This window comes from Ursus americanus, chromosome 33, assembly GCF_024610735.1.
Source record: "Ursus americanus isolate L20-20 chromosome 33, mUrsAme1.1.p, whole genome shotgun sequence".
NCBI classification, from domain to species: domain Eukaryota; kingdom Metazoa; phylum Chordata; class Mammalia; order Carnivora; family Ursidae; genus Ursus; species Ursus americanus.
In genome coordinates, this window is record NC_142159.1 from 26,827,985 (window position 1) to 26,843,072 (window position 15,088).

General features: G+C 52.4%; 1 protein-coding gene across 5 annotated transcripts in view; it reads left to right on the top strand.

The window, feature by feature from the left end:
* NPHP4 (nephrocystin 4) overlaps positions 1-15,088 on the top strand; it is a 113,090-nt gene that overhangs the window by 42,362 nt on the left and 55,640 nt on the right. For all 5 annotated transcript variants that reach the window (XM_045803514.2, XM_045803515.2, XM_045803516.2 and 2 more), the window contains one exon: positions 12,523-12,705. In XM_045803514.2, the coding sequence (XP_045659470.2) occupies positions 12,523-12,705 (183 nt within the window). The remainder of the gene's footprint in view (positions 1-12,522; positions 12,706-15,088) is intronic.

Here is a 15,088-nt window from a genome sequence, read left to right on the forward strand (position 1 = left end):
GGTTTTGATTTGCATTTCCCGGACGGTCATGACGCCGAGCATCCTTCTGCGTGCTTGTTGGCCTGTGTCTTCACTGGGGAAGGGTTGTTCGAGTCGGGTGGTTTGTTGTTTTGTTGCAGGGTTCAGGAGTTCCCTCCGTGTTCTGGGTGCTCATCTTTCATCAGATCATGTGGTTTGCAAGTTTCTTTTTTTGTTTTGCTGTTGGTGGGCTTTTCCAGCTAATACACAAAGCTGCTCTAAGCATTCTTGGGCAAGTCTTTGTGGACACGTTTTCATTTCCTGTTGCCGAGTGCCGTGGGACCGAGTTCCGGGTCGTAGGTAGGTAGACGTTACCTCTCCGAGCCGGGCCTGTTTCTCCAATGTGGGTGCGCCGGCACCGCTGGAGAAGGACAGCTGCTCACCCTCACAAACTCATGGTCCGTCTGTCGTCTTAACTTCAGCCTTCCTCATGGGCGTGAGTGGGGTTGTAGTTTGCCTTTCCTTGATGACCAGGCATGAGTCGTGTTCCGTGTTTGTTGGCCGTTCCTACTCTTCCTTCATGGAGTGGCCAGGCCATTGTTTCAGATTGTTTGTATTATTGGGTAGATGGGAATTTCTTTTATATATTTTTGCTGTAAATCTTGGCATTACATACATAGATTGTGATTATTTTTCCATAGTCTGTCATTGGCCTTTTCGTATTCTTAACATTGTTCTTGAAAAAAGAAAAGGCATAGTAGGACCTTATTTAACTTCTTTAATAACTTTTTATTTGGACGTGATTTTAAACTTACAGACAAGTTACAAGAATAGTAGGAGTACTGGTCTCCTCCTCCCCGGATTCAGCTGTTCACATCGGTCGCACTTGCTTTATCCCTGCTTGCTGGCTCCTGTTTCCTCCTCCCACCCGTCCTGTGTGTGTGTGTGTGTGTGTGTGTGTATGTGTGTGCACGTGCATATATGCACATGCAGATCCACACGCGTATTTTTTGTGAACTCTCTGGGAATGACTTGCAGACATCACAGCCCCTGACCTCAAACGCTTCAGTGTGCATTTCTGCAGGCGGGGCGCCCTGCCGTGGGCACAGACAGCAGCCTGCCTGGCTCAGCACCAAGTGGGGCCATAGTCTCTGCTATAGTCCAGGCCTGCTGGTGACCCAGCGTGTCCTTGGTGGCATCTCTCTCCAGTGCAGGGTGCTTGGTGGTGGGGTTCCTGCCTCCAGGGTCTCCTCTGATCTGGAGCAGCTCCTCAGACTTTCTTTGGCTTCCTTGATTTGATTTGATTTGTTAAAGATTTTTATTTATTTATTTGAGAGAGAGACAGAGATAGCAAGAGAGAGCACAGGCGGGGAGGAGAGGGAGACGCAGACTCTCTGCTGAGCAGGGAGCCCGATGTAGGGCTCGATCCCAGGACCCTGAGATCATGACCTGAGCCGAAGGCAGACACTTCACCACCTGAGACACCGAGGTTCCCCTCTGATTTTATTTTTGTAGGACAAGTTTCTCTCCTTTTAGATTTCCTTTTTTTTTTTTTTAGTTTCAGAGGTAGAGTTCAGTGATTCATCAGTTGCATATAACACCGAGTGCTCATTACATCACATGCCCTCCTTAATGCCCATCACCCTGTTACCCCAACCCCCTCCCCCCTCCCCTCCAGCAAACCTCAGTTTGTTTCCTATGGTTAAGAGTCTCTTAGGGTTTGTCTCCCTCTCTGATTTTTCTTATTTTCTTTTTCTCTCCCTTTCCCTACGATCCTCTGTTTTGTTTCTTAAATTCCACATATGAGGGAAATCACGTGATTGTCTTTCTCTGATTGACTTTCTTCACTTAGTATAATGCCCTCTAGTTCCATCCATGTCACTGAAAATAGTAAGATTTCATTCTTTTTGATGGCTGAGTAACATTCTATTTATTTATCTCTCTCTCTCTCTGTGTATGTGTGTGTGTATATATATATATATACACACACCATATCTTCTTTATTCATTCATCTGTCACGGACATCTGGGCTCTTTCCACAGTTTGGCTGTTGTGGACATTGCTGCTATGAATGTTGGGGTGCAGGTGCCCCTTCGGATCACTGTATCTGTATCTTTGGGGTAAATACCCAGTAGTGTAATTGCTGGGGCACAGGGTAGCTCTATTTTCAACTTTTTGAGGAACCTCCACGCTGTTTTCCAGAGTGGCTGCACCAGCTTGCATTCCCACCAGCAGTGTAAGAAGGTTCCCCCTCCTCCACATCCTTGCCAACATCTGTCGTTTCCTGACTTGTCGGCCATTCTGACAGGTGTGAAGTGGTATCTCATTGTGATTTGATTTCTATTTCCCTGATGCTGAGTGATGTTGAGCATTTTTTCATGTGTCTGTTGGCCATTTCTATGTCTTCTTTGGAGAAATGTCTGTTCGTGTCTTCTGCCCATTTCTTGACCAGATTATTTGCTTTTTTGAGTGTTGAGTTGATAAGTTCTTTATAGATTTTGGTAGAAACATTTTACATGCGTGTTCCTCATGTTGGATTTGGTGATGCCTTCTCCTGATGGAGTTAGCTTCTGCATTCCTGCCGGAACCCTGCAGTGGGGCGGGGTGTGTCCCTCAGGGTCCCACGTCAGAGGTCCGGGCTGTCCCTCCGGCCTCGTTGGCCTGCTTAGTCTCGATCACTGGTCAGGTGTTGTGTGATGTCCCCACTGGACAGTTACTGGTTTTGTCCTTGCAGCTAACAAGCAGTCTGTGGGGAGACCCTCTAAGCCCCTCATCTGACTGTCCGCTGGAGTTGGCATCGTTGCCGCCTCTCTCAGAGTGAGGATTTCCAGCTTCACATTGGGAGGGACTCAAGGACATCTTAAAAAAAAAAATGAAACTCAACACTAATGTCCCTGATTATTTTAGTGCTCAGATTGTCCTGGAGTTGTCCACAGTCCCTTCAGGCTGTGTCCTTGGGATATCCTGTGTCGTGTTCCGTTTTCTGGCAGAACAAGATGCTCCAGGCTCAGCTCGCATCTTCCCCGTTCCAGCCCCCAAATCAGCCTTTTCTGTGAGGAGCTGTGGTTTCCCACCGCTGCCTTTTTCTCAATAAACTTTTTCTTTTGGAAAAGTTTTAGATTACAGAAAAACTGTGTAGATAATACAGAGATTCCACATACCCGTCCCCTGTGCCGCTGTTTTTAGCCTCGTTACTATGGTACATTTGTCAAAACTGATGAACCAGTATTAATATATTATTACCAACCTAAGTCCATGCTTTATTTGAATTTCCTTTCCTAAAGCCCGCTTCTGTTCCAGAACTCCCCCTGGGATGCCACATCAGGTGGTCATCGTGTCTTCTTACGCACCCCTGGACTGTGACAGTTTCTCAGACTTTCCTTGTTTCTGATGAGCCCTGGTTCTTTTTATTTATTTCTTTTTATTTTTTAATTTAAAAAAAGATTATTTATTTGAGAGACAGAGGTGGGAGGAGGGGCAGAGGGAGAGAATCTCCAGCAGATTCCCCGCTGAGCACAGAACCTGATGTGGGATCCCGAGATCATGACCCGAGCTAAAATCAGGAGTTGGTCGCTTACCCGCCTGAGTCACCCAGGCACCCCAGCCCTGGTTCTTTTTACAGGGGATGTGTCTGCCTCCAGATCTGGGCGCTAGGTGTGTCTTCGTTTCCCAGCTCTGATTTCAATGGACAGAGCTGGGAGACTCACCTATGGAAACACACATGCACACATACGTGCACACACGTACACACCACACCCTGTGCATAGACTCAGCTTAGGACTGGAGTTCTTGCCGATCCCAGGGCATCTGGCAGGGCTCTCCGAGCCTCCTTCCACGTGTGGCCCTCCGTCCCTCCTCAGGGAGAAGCCGGCCCGCACCATCAGCCCCTGCGCAGGGTTGGTCCACCCATGCTGCTGCGAGAGGCAGTCCTACCAGCTGGAGTTCAGGGCTCTGGAAGAGTCTCGGAGCCCCTGTCTTGTCCCCGCGGTGTGGGGTGTGGCCGTGCTGCTCACTCGAGCCGCCGCGGGCCCTCCTGCTTCATCTGCCTTCAGTTCTATAGTTCTTTCCCTTCCCATCCTTAGTGATTTAGTTTTTTTTGAATGTGTAGGACACTAATATGCTTTTTAAAAGTAAAATTTCTACCAAGAGGTGGTTTCGGAAGAGCATCGCTCCCTCTGTGTCCCTTCCGCTGTCCCAGCCCTGGGTGGGAAGCAGTGCCGTTGCTCCCGGGCTGCTTCGTTGGTGCAAGTGGACGCGTGTGTGTTCTTGGCTGCCCTTCAGCGTGCGGGGGGCTGACTCCGCATGTGTCCCCGCTGTCGCGCTGGACCGGCCACAGAGCGCTTCCCCCTCCTTTTCTGGGTGCATGCACTCCATCGTGCCCACAGCTTGTTTACGGATTTCCTGTGTTTGGATAGCTCAGCAGTTTGCTTGGCAGTTTGCAGGGCCTTGCCGTTGGACGCCGTGTGAGGGGCGCCGTCAGGGGGCTTGCTCACTTCGCGTTGGGGGGCTTGTCTTCAGGGTGCGCCCGGGAGGGCTTGCTGGATGGAGGGCTGTGAAGGTTACCCTTGCTGGGAGTGGTGTCGTCGGGCTCTGGGGTCTGCTGCTCGGAGGGGAGAAGCGGCATCAGGGTGAGCGACCGAGAGCGAAGTCGAACGTGTGGTTGCGTTTGTGGTCGTCTGGTCACGGCTTTCGCCTGCTTTTCTGTAGTGTTCCTGCGGTTCTTCCTCGCACGTTGTGCGCTTGGGAGTGAGGGCATCTGCTCTCAGGTGAATTTGCAGGTGCCTCGTCCCACTTTCCCACTTTGTCAGCTGCCTTTTTACAAAACCATGCTTCCATTTCTGGCCACATCTTCGTCTGCTCTGGGGGCCGTAACAAAATGCCGTGTGAACATCAGACACGTATCCCTCCCGGTGCTGGAGCCAAAGACCAAGGTCACGGTGCTGCAGATTTGGCTCCTGGTGAGGGCCCACCATGCAGCAGCTGCCCTGCTGTGTGTGTGTGTGTGTGTGTGTGTGTGTGTGTGTGTGTGTGTGTGTGTGTAGGGGGCAGGGGAAGTCTCCCTGTCCTCCCCTTCTTGCAGGGACACTAATGTCCCCCTCCCCCGGGTGCTTTCATCAGCCTCTCATCACCTCCTCCAAGTGCCATCCTGCTGGGCCTTAGGGCTTCAACATGTGGGCCTTGGGGATGCAGACCTTCGGCCCATGACGTCTTGGCCACTTCAGTAGTCACATCAGCTTGTGTTGACCGTTGCATCTGGATTTGAGTCGTAGTTAGAGAGCCTGTCCTTCCTCCCATGGGCCTCCTCATGTTTCCTCCTTTACTTTCACCCCGTGCTGTCCTATTGCTCAGGGCCACCTGCTAAAAAGGCCCTGTGTGTCGCTGCGGTTTCGGTGCCTCTTAGTGGCGCACTGGGTCTCTGTTGAGGTGTATGTCTGCGTCGGCATGTGCCACTCTGTGTGTCCCTGTGCTGGGCCGTCGGCGCGGACACTGTGGGGCGTGCGGGTCCCCCCGGGAGGGCTGCTGCTGCCCTGGCCCCGCCGCTGCTCCTGCCATCGTCCCGCTCTCCGCACAAGCCTCAGCATGTCGAGTTCGGGAGAGCGAGCTCACAGGCCTTTCCGATGGATTGTGCCACACGTGTAAGTGAACACGGAGAGTGCCGACGTGTTGACCACGTTGCCGCGTCCTGACCAAGAACGAGGGAAGTCTTTCCATTTGTTCCAACCTGTTCTTGTGTTTTTCAGGAGTGATTTGTTTTATAGGTTTAAATGTGGATCTTAAACAGTTGAACAGCTTATCTCGTTTACTCCTGGCTACTTGATTTCTGAGCTGCTATTGTCACCGGACTTTTCCTTCCTCGCTTCTGCTCACTTCACGTGCTCGCTGTGTTTTATGGACAGTCACTTAACATTTTTTACCAGCGCTTCACATAGCTCTTATCATACACCACACACTGCTTTTTAAATTAAACTGTATTTCGAGGTGATGACTGACTCAAACATGAGTCACACTGTAAGAAATAATCGGAGGGACCTGTGCCCCTTTCCCACGTCCCCAGGGGAAACCCTGTCTTCAGCCGAGCAGAAGCTGTGCTGTCAAGTCCAGCCCGTTGGCTTCTCTTTTGGGTCTGGAGCCTTGCGAGTGCTCTCCAGGACTGCTGGTGTCCTTCCCTGTCACCCTCTCCCTCCCACTGTGATGCCTCCAGGGCTGGGGTGGGGGTGGGGGCGATGGGGGGATGGGGCTGGGGTGGGGTTGAGGTGGGGTGTAGCTGCAGATAGCCGTTCTCCAGAGTGCTGATTCCTAAAGAGAACTGCCTTCTCCCAGGGCCCCTGGCTACCCCCTCACGGAACTACCAGCACTGGCACCAGTACATCCCTTCTCTAGAGTAGTGGCTGCTCTAAAGCTTGCAGTCCCCTGTTGACCGGTGGGGAGGCCCCCGGCCCCGAGGAGTGGAGGGGCTGCACCCACAGGAGGGGATGCCAGGCCGCCAAGCCTGAGCCCTGTCATCAAGGACTCTGTTGGACCCAGGCGGAGAAGGGGGAGGGAGGCGGAACAAGGCAAGGGGCAGGTTTTCGCAAGGAAGCACTAGTAGAGGGCCGGCTGCCTCACCAGGCCTAGCTCCAAGCTCAGGACGATTTTGCCTCTGCTTCTTTAATTCATTAAGCGACACCTTTTTTGCAAAGAGGACCCGAGTGTAATGACTCCTTTAGCCAGGATGAAGAGTTGTTCTAGGTTATGGACCTTCCCTTCCCCTTCCCCTTCCCCCACTTCCCCTTCCCCTTCCCCTCCCTGCCTCCCTTCCCCTTTCTTTCTTTCTTTCTTTCTTTCTTTCTTTCTTTCTTTCTTTCTTTCTTTCTTTCTTTCTTTCTTTCTTTCTTTCTTTCTCTTTCTCTTTCTCTCTTTCTCTCTTTCTCTCTTTCTTTCCTTCCTTCTTTCCTCTTTCTTTCTTTCTTCCTTCCTTCTTTCCTTCCTTCCTTCCTTCCTTCCTTCCTTCCTTCCTTCCTTCCTTCCTTCCTTCCTTTCTTTCTTTCTTTCTTTCTTTCTTTCTTTCTTTCTTTCTTTCTTTCTTTCTTTCTTTCTGGTTTTATTTATTTGAGAGAGAGAGAGACACAGCAAGAGAGGGAACACAAGCAGGGGGAGTGGGAGAGGGAGAAGCAGGCTTTCAGCGGAGCAGGGAGCCCGATGTGCGGCTTGATCCCAGGCCCTGGGATCAGGCCCTGGGCCAAAGGCAGGTGCTTAACGACTGAGGCACCCAGGCACCCCATTGGTTATGGAACTTTCTTCAAACCACACCCCTGTTGTCTGTCATGTGTATGTTCACAGATACTCCACTTGGTGGAATGAAATGAGTATATTGTCTGTCAGGTGATTGCTGTGCCTTAAATGACACATACTGGCATACACGGGCAGATTAAGTGACTAATGATGTGCTGTTGGGTTTCCTTGTCCACTGTGAGTGTATATGAAAGAAATTAGTCTACAGCAGCTGTCAAGTTCACTGTCCTTCTGGTTTACAAAAGGCTTTGGCATCTAATTGACCAGTTTCTGGAAGGACGATTTCGGGCTGATGACACATGTCCTGTGAGCCTTTGCTTTGTCTGGTAGCATCACCCAGGCCCTGGGTGCCTGTCTCTCTCTTGACCCTTCACCTTCTAGGCTCTTGGGCCTTGTGCAGTCCACTGCAGTGGCCAAGGACCTGGTGTCCTTAAAGGAGAATGCCGGGAAATAAGTAACCTGAAGGTGGCCTTACTCCTTGCTCCTTGGGGGTTGTCGAGCTCTGGCTGCTCTCACGTGCCCGCCAGTTATGCAGGCAGATACCTGCCCCTCTGGTGGACGGTCCTTGGTCCCTGCCGCCTGTTTTGGTGGTGACCATTCTTGGGACCGGGGTGTGGGTCACACAACAGATGTGCCTGCACTCAACCCTGGGGCCTGGCTTCCCTGTCCCTCCTTCCACTGTGATGTCTCTCTCATTTTGGTTCTTCTGGCTTCCTTGTCCCTCTGTGACCCCGGTGATCCTGGGGACACAAGGAGACACTTTGACACAACAGTTGATTTTCTCATTTGTGCTCACCCAAGCATCCTAGGGTTGTCGCCTGGGATCAGCTCTGTCTGTGGAGGCAGCCTCAGGGGCGGGGGACCTCCCCCACCAGTGGTGCTGCTGCTGTCCCCACTGTGGTGGGGCCCCGGGCCGTGTGGCTGCAGTGTTGGAGTGGGGTGGAGGGGCTCTGGTGGCGGGCCTGGGGCAGGAGGAAATCTGGAGATCGCTCTCATGAAATAACGTGAAGCTTTTACCTGCTTCTAGGTGACTTTTGGGTCGGTCTGAGGACAGAAGCCAAGGGGACTTCATTCGTTTCCTGGGGCTGCTGGAACACATTGCCACGAACTGTGTGTGTCTTAAAGCAATGCACAGCCTGGGGGCCACAGATCCAAAATCAGTTCCCCTGGGTGGAAATCGGTGCCCCTGCAGGGCAGGGCTCCCTCCAAAGGCTCCAGGGGGGATCCCTGCTGCGTCTTGCAGGTTTTGGCAGCCGCGGTCCCCCTGCGGCTTCTGCCTCTGCCTGCGTGTGGCCTTCCCTCTGTCTCTCCGTCTCAAATCTGTCTCTGTCCTGCTTTGTTAGGACACTTGTCATTGGATTTGGGGCCCACCTGGATAATCTAGATCCCCTAGTCTCATAATACTTAATTACATCTGCATGGACCCTTTTTCCAAGTCAGGTCACAGTCGCAGTGTCCAGGGCTTAGGCTGTGGACCTGCCTTTTTGAAGCCACCGTGGAGCCCCCCACAGGGAGCCTGGTTGCAGCATCCCCGGGGGTCAGGGTCTGTTGTCTCTTTGGGCTCTGCCTGGTGAATGTTGGTGTGGCCCTTCTGTTCCACGACAAACCCAGTTTATAATCCGAGTTTACTCCTTTGGCCTCTTGTGTACTGTTTGCTGTCATAATTAAAAGTCTAAATGGGGAACAATTCAGTGTTCTGTTTTGTTTTTTTTCTCTTTGTTGTTTTTTGTTTTTTGTTTTTCTTTTCATGAAGCTAGACCCAGTTGGGCAGGATAAGATGTCATAAAGTAACTGATTTTATCTCAACCACTAGAATTCATGGACGGGAGGAGCCTTATCCCACTGATCAGTTAAATAGTTGTTCTTGCTCTGCCCGCTGGCTTCGGTGCACCTTACCTCCTCAGAGCCGGGGACCCGGCTGGGGGGATTCGAGGGCGTGGGGTTGGGAGGCTCTCGCCTGCGGGTGGCACCCCGGCCTGGGAGAAGAGAGCACAGGCTAATACATGGCAACTGCGTTGCCACCGAGCCCTAATTGTTGCCAAAATCTTTGCAAAGCAGTGATGATCAGTGACTCGCTAGCTGTCTCTTCTTGTTGGAGCTGTTAGAGACAAAAGCGAGGGGAAGTGGATACGTGTACAACCGACAGGTACTCGCACAGGGGAGAGCTATTATCGATTGAGAACTAGGAAAGCAAAGGAACTGAAATTGGAAGCGTATCAGAATCACCTAATTTGAAAGATTAAACCAGAGGACTTGCACAAATAGCATGACAACTTGGATACGTATTTTGTTTTTGATCCTGTAATAAACTGGATTTTGTAAAGAGATGGCTGTTTACAAAAGTAGTCTAAAAATGATTGAATCTGCATAGTTTTTTTTTAGTGGCCAGTTTTGCCAATACATTTACAGTAATTTTTTTAAAAAGATTTTATTTATTTGAGAGAGTGGGAGAGAGAGCACGAGAGCTGAAGGCAGACACTTAACCGACTGAGCCACCCGGGTGTCCCCAGTAATTTTGTTTTTAAACAGCAGTGGATTTATAGTCAACTTTTCATAGTATCGTCTGCTGTCGCCGTCACCAGCTGACGGGGTTTCACAGTGCTGTCTGCTGTTGCCATCATCAGCTGACAGGGTTTCACAGTGCCGTCTGGTGTCGCCGTCATCAGCTGACGGGGTTTCACAGTGCCGTCTGGTGTCGCCATCATCAGCTGACGGGGTTTCACAGTGCCGTCTGGTGTCGCCGTCATCATCTGACGGGGTTTCACAGTGCCGTCCGGTGTCGCCGTCATCATCTGACGGGGTTTCATAGTACCGTCTGGTGTCACTGTCATCAGCTGACGGGGTTTCGCAGTACCGTCTGCTGTCCCTGTCATCATCTGACGGGGTTTCACAGTGTCGTCTGCTGTCGCCGTCATCAGCTGATGGGGTTTCACTGTACCGTCTGATGTCACCGTCATCAGCTGACGGGGTTTCACAGTGCCGTCTGGTGTCGCCGTCATCAGCTGACGGGGTTTCACTGTACCGTCTGATGTCACCGTCATCATCTGACGGGGTTTCACAGTGCCGTCTGGTGTCGCCGTCATCATCTGACGGGGTTTCACAGTGCCGTCTGGTGTCGCCGTCATCAGCTGACGGGGTTTCACAGTGCCGTCTGGTGTCGCCGTCATCATCTGACGGGGTTTCACAGTGTCGTCTGGTGTCGCCGTCATCAGCTGACGGGGTTTCACAGTGTCGTCTGATGTCGCCGTAATCAGCTGACTGGGTTTCGCAGTACCGTCTGCGGTCGCTGTCATCATCTGACGGGGTTTTGCAGTGTCGTCTGCTGTCGCCGTCATCGGCTGATAGGGTTTCACAGTACCGTCTGGTATCGCCATCATCAGCTGACTGGGGGGGGGAGTGGCAGGCGTGTGTTGAAAGTGTTGGGCAGGGTCACACGTGTAGGCTTCTTTGCTGGTTCTTTGTACTTCTAGGATGTGATGGTGTTCTCATTGAACTGGCAGGGACCCAAGTCCTTGGTCACCCCGTGACCGGGGCAGATGGGGTGGCTCCAGTAAAGGATCAGAACAGGCTCCACTGAAGTGAGGTTGGTCCACTTATGATGGGGCCTCAGGAAGAGAGATTAATTCAAGACCAGACGCTGACTCTGGACATTTGCCCCCGTGTGACTAAGGATATAGCAGGACGGCAGACTGTCTGGCAGAGGAACAGTCTGGACAGCCTGACCGGGTGAGACGAATGTGCTTGCTTTTCCGTGCTGGGCACTGCTCACACATTCCCTCTGCTGCGGTGTGGCCTGGCTGACCTTTGAGCCTTCTGCACTGAGCTCCAGCCAGAGTCCTTTGTGTGCATGTGGGACGATCTGCCTCGGACCCGGCTGCAGTCAAGCCCTGGCCATGACGATGGCATGGCAGCTCTCCCGCGTCCAGCAAGTAAGCGGGGTCTGGTGGGAGCCCCAGCTGCTCTGCCGGAGCCTGGCCTTCTGTGGCTTCCAACACGGCCCATGTCCGCGGGCCCCCCTTGGCTCTCCTCTCCTTGGGGTGATGTCTTTTACCATCACAGACGGGGCACGGGCTTCCCTTCTTTCCGAGAGTGTGAGGCCCTTTCTTGCAGGCTGCCCGCCCTCTCTGTGCCTGTGGCCCGAATGGGGAGGGCTGCCTGGGTTAGTGGATGTGGCTGGTGGTCTAGAGACCACCTGGAGTCACCCCGTTCCTTTGCTGTCCTGGTCGCAGAGGGGAGCGATTCCGAGCAGGGCTTGAGGGGGTGGGACGCCGCGCGCTCCAGTTCCCGCCTCGGCCTTCAGGTTTTTCCCCCATGTCACCCCCAGCGCCCGGCAGCGGGCAGGGGCAGGTGTGGCTGCTGCCCCTGGGGCTGCACTGTTCCAGTGTGACTCTGGTCAGGGCAGCTGTGCTCGGGGCTGGAAGCGCCTTCCTGGGCTCCCAGTCCAACCCGCTTGCCAAGGGCCCTGTGGCCTCTGGCTGAGAGCGGCCCTTCCTGGAGCCCCGATGTGCTGCCTCCCACGGAGCCTGTGGCACCTGCCAGTCAGGGGCTCGCTCAGAGCCAGGGTGTCTGATGTCGCCTCCCGCAGGGTGGCCGTCGCGAGTCTCACTGCCCAGCTGAGCAGAGATTCCAGGCCTGGAGCGTGGCTTTATTGGTAATTCTGAGCGAACGGATGCAGGTGAAACTGTGTTTGAGAAAACGGCTTTTCCCTAATCCCAGGTTTTCCTTAGTGTGCTCATGGGTTTCACTTGGCCAGTGATAGAGAAGGCGGAACATGGAATAGCACAGGAAATCAGGCCTGGCCGGTTCCCCAGGTACACAGAGTCACATGTGTGAAACGTACCATTCATTATGAGCAGAAGTGCAGCTGGAGAAAATGTGTGCGAATAACGCCAAATTGAACTTCCCCGTGCACCCTTCATTATCACTAACTCCAGGTGTCACTCCTGGTGTCTCCCTAATAGATGTGGGCAGATGTGGGCGAGGGACAGCATGCTTACAGACCTGCACAAAGAGCCTCAGGGGAATAGGGGGTTCAGAAGGATGGTGTTGGTCTTAAAGCCGCTGCTATCTTGAGCCAGAAGGGAGATCCATAGAGGAGAGGGTGCTGGTTAGGTTGGGGGGGGGGCTCTCAAGGTGGGCGGCTGTTTCCCTGCCCTCTGAGCTTCTGTGTCGTGCCCCCTCCTGCTCTGGTTCCTTCTGCGTGACCCCTGCTGGCTGCATTGCTCCCTTATGACATCTGCAAGGTGGGATTGGTGGTAAGTCACTCACTGATGCGCTTTGTTTCCCTTCTAGGCGGCCTCGGTCACCTCTCTGTCCAGCGTGGCCTGTATGCACATGGTTCGCTGGGCTGTTTGGAACCCTGTGCTGGAAGCCGGCTCCGGGAAGGTCATCTTACCTCTGCAGGGTGGGATTCAGCCCAACCCTTCGCACTGTCTGGTCTATAAAGTACCCCCGGCCAGCATGAGCTCTGAAGAGGTAAGTTGTTCAAATACTTTGTAAGTATGAGTCTTTGCCGTGAGCTTCTAGCAAGTTCATACGTTTTCAAAACCAGAGGTTGACAGATACGTTTGTGGCTGTGTCATGAGCAGCATTCTTCATGTCATGGATGTGCCCTTAAAGGACGAGCCTGATTGCTGAGTCACGTCAGCCGTGAACTGAGGCGGGTTTTATCCTGGGGCTTAGCACATCCCCATTCACACATCAGTCCCGCAAGATGGCCCAGGGGCCGGGGACTTTTATTTGTACACGCTGTGCTGTGCATGTACATGTGGGGGACGGGCCTTGTGTGGTGCCAGGGCTGTGGTCAGCCCCGGGCAGTCGGCGTCGAGCCTGGCTTGTCTCTGGGACTTGTTTCTCGTGCCCGCCGGCCCTTGGCACCTTCCAGCTTTGCACCGAGGGCAGGCCCCAGCAGGAGTTTGAAAAATCCACGTTTGGCATGAAGCTTTCTCCGAACCCGGGTAGAGAAGACAGGTAAGGGGGGCGGGGCCATTTGAAGGGGTTGTGAGGGGTCTCCTCCCCCAGCCTCCCCCGCCCACTGACAGCCTTGCGGGATGGGTAGCAGGGACCCAGGGAGCCGCAGGTACCGCAGGAAAGCGCCGCTGACGGAAGCCCATCCTGCCGCCAGTGTCACCCAGTGTCGCGTGCAGGGTGCTTGGGTCTGCTTGTGCTCCTGAATCGCACCCCGCCCGTCTCAGCAGTGCGGCGAGGAGCCTTTTACTGCTCAACTGTCTCATTTTTCTTAGGTGAAGGGACCGTCCCTGGTCCTTCAGTGAGTCGTCCGTGTGCTGACTCTAGCGACAAACGTGAATTTCAGTGTTGTTATTTATGATGCGGGTAATGCTTTGGGGACCTGGATAAGGGAACCGCTGATTGTGCAGCTTTGCTGATTATGGGAAGGTCTCATTATGGGTCCACATTTTGCTGCATTCCCCCACAGACTAGTCTGAGCCCTTGTTACAAAACTGCCATTAGAGATCCTGAAGCCGTTGCCTCTCTGTCTCCCTCTCTGGATGTATATATGTATGTATGTAAATAAATATTTATTCTATTTAATCTTAGCTTTGTCACGCCACTACATCCCCTTCACGTTCTAAGTGTGTAAACTGGGGGGGGGGGTAAGTGTTGGGAGGTCTGACTGTGTAGAGGACACAAGTGTATCAAATGCTCCCATTTTTCATGAGGAATATCACTTCTCATTGCGGTTTCTCAACCTCAGCACTGCGGACGTTTCGGGCCAGGTAATTCTTTGCTGCGGGGATTGTCCTGCGCATCGGAGGACGTTCATCCCCCACCTGGCCTCCACCCGCTAGATGCCCGTCGTGTACCCCGCCTGTGACACACTGAGTTGTCTGCAGACATTGCCAGATGTCTCCCGAGGGCAAAATTGCCCCTAGTTGAGACTGGTATTCTAAACATCTATAACTAACTAAAATAACAAACTAAAACTGGTCACAAACTTCATTCTGCCTCCTCTGCTTCTTCCTGCATTTTTCTTCCACGGCCGCACCGGCCTCTGTCCAGGCAGATGGTGTGGAGGCCCAGGGGCTCCTCGTCTCTGCCCCCACACCGGGCCGTTCTGTGTCTTATCCATTCGGTGAACTTCTACTGAGCACCTGTATATACCTCTGGAAAAATATCCCTGATCCCATGAACTTACCATAAGGGGAAGTGGCAGAAATTAATCAGAGGAAAATATCAATATTAGAAACATCCCATAATTTTTGGCTAAGTAAATTTGGAGGTTTGTGTTATTATTTCAGTGTTATTTACTGTGTAAGTAAATAGCGTATTATGATTATGTTTTCTTTCCTAAACAACTCCTGTATTTTTCCTTTGAGCAAGTAATTGTCTTTAAAAAAAAAAATTATATCTCTAGAGGTGGCCATTTTCAACTCTTAGCTGTGACTTATGGCATTTACTTTGTTTCCAAATATTATGCTTCTACTTGCTGTTTCTTAGTTTATCAATTTTAGACATTATGTATTGACTTCCGGTAATGATAGATGAGAACTTTAGCTCTTTGATACGCTCCTGTGCTCTTTAAAGAAACCACTCTGTCCTCCTGCTGTGTGGCCTTGGATTCAGGGACTGTTTGTTGCCAGAAGTGTGCAGTGCAGTGGGGTCTGGCCCCGGGGAACTGGACAGGTCTGGGGAGGCCATTGAGAGGGAGGGGCTTGGGAAGCAACCCCATAACATTGTTTAAGAAATGCTGGGTTAACCCTCAGGCTGCACGTGCCTGAGTCTACCCTAAACTGCTGTACCAAAGACCCTGAGAACTGACTGTGGATAGACCACCAACCCCATCCCAGAGTTGCCCTGGGTGGATCACAGGCAGGAGGGAACCGAATAGTGCTGCAGG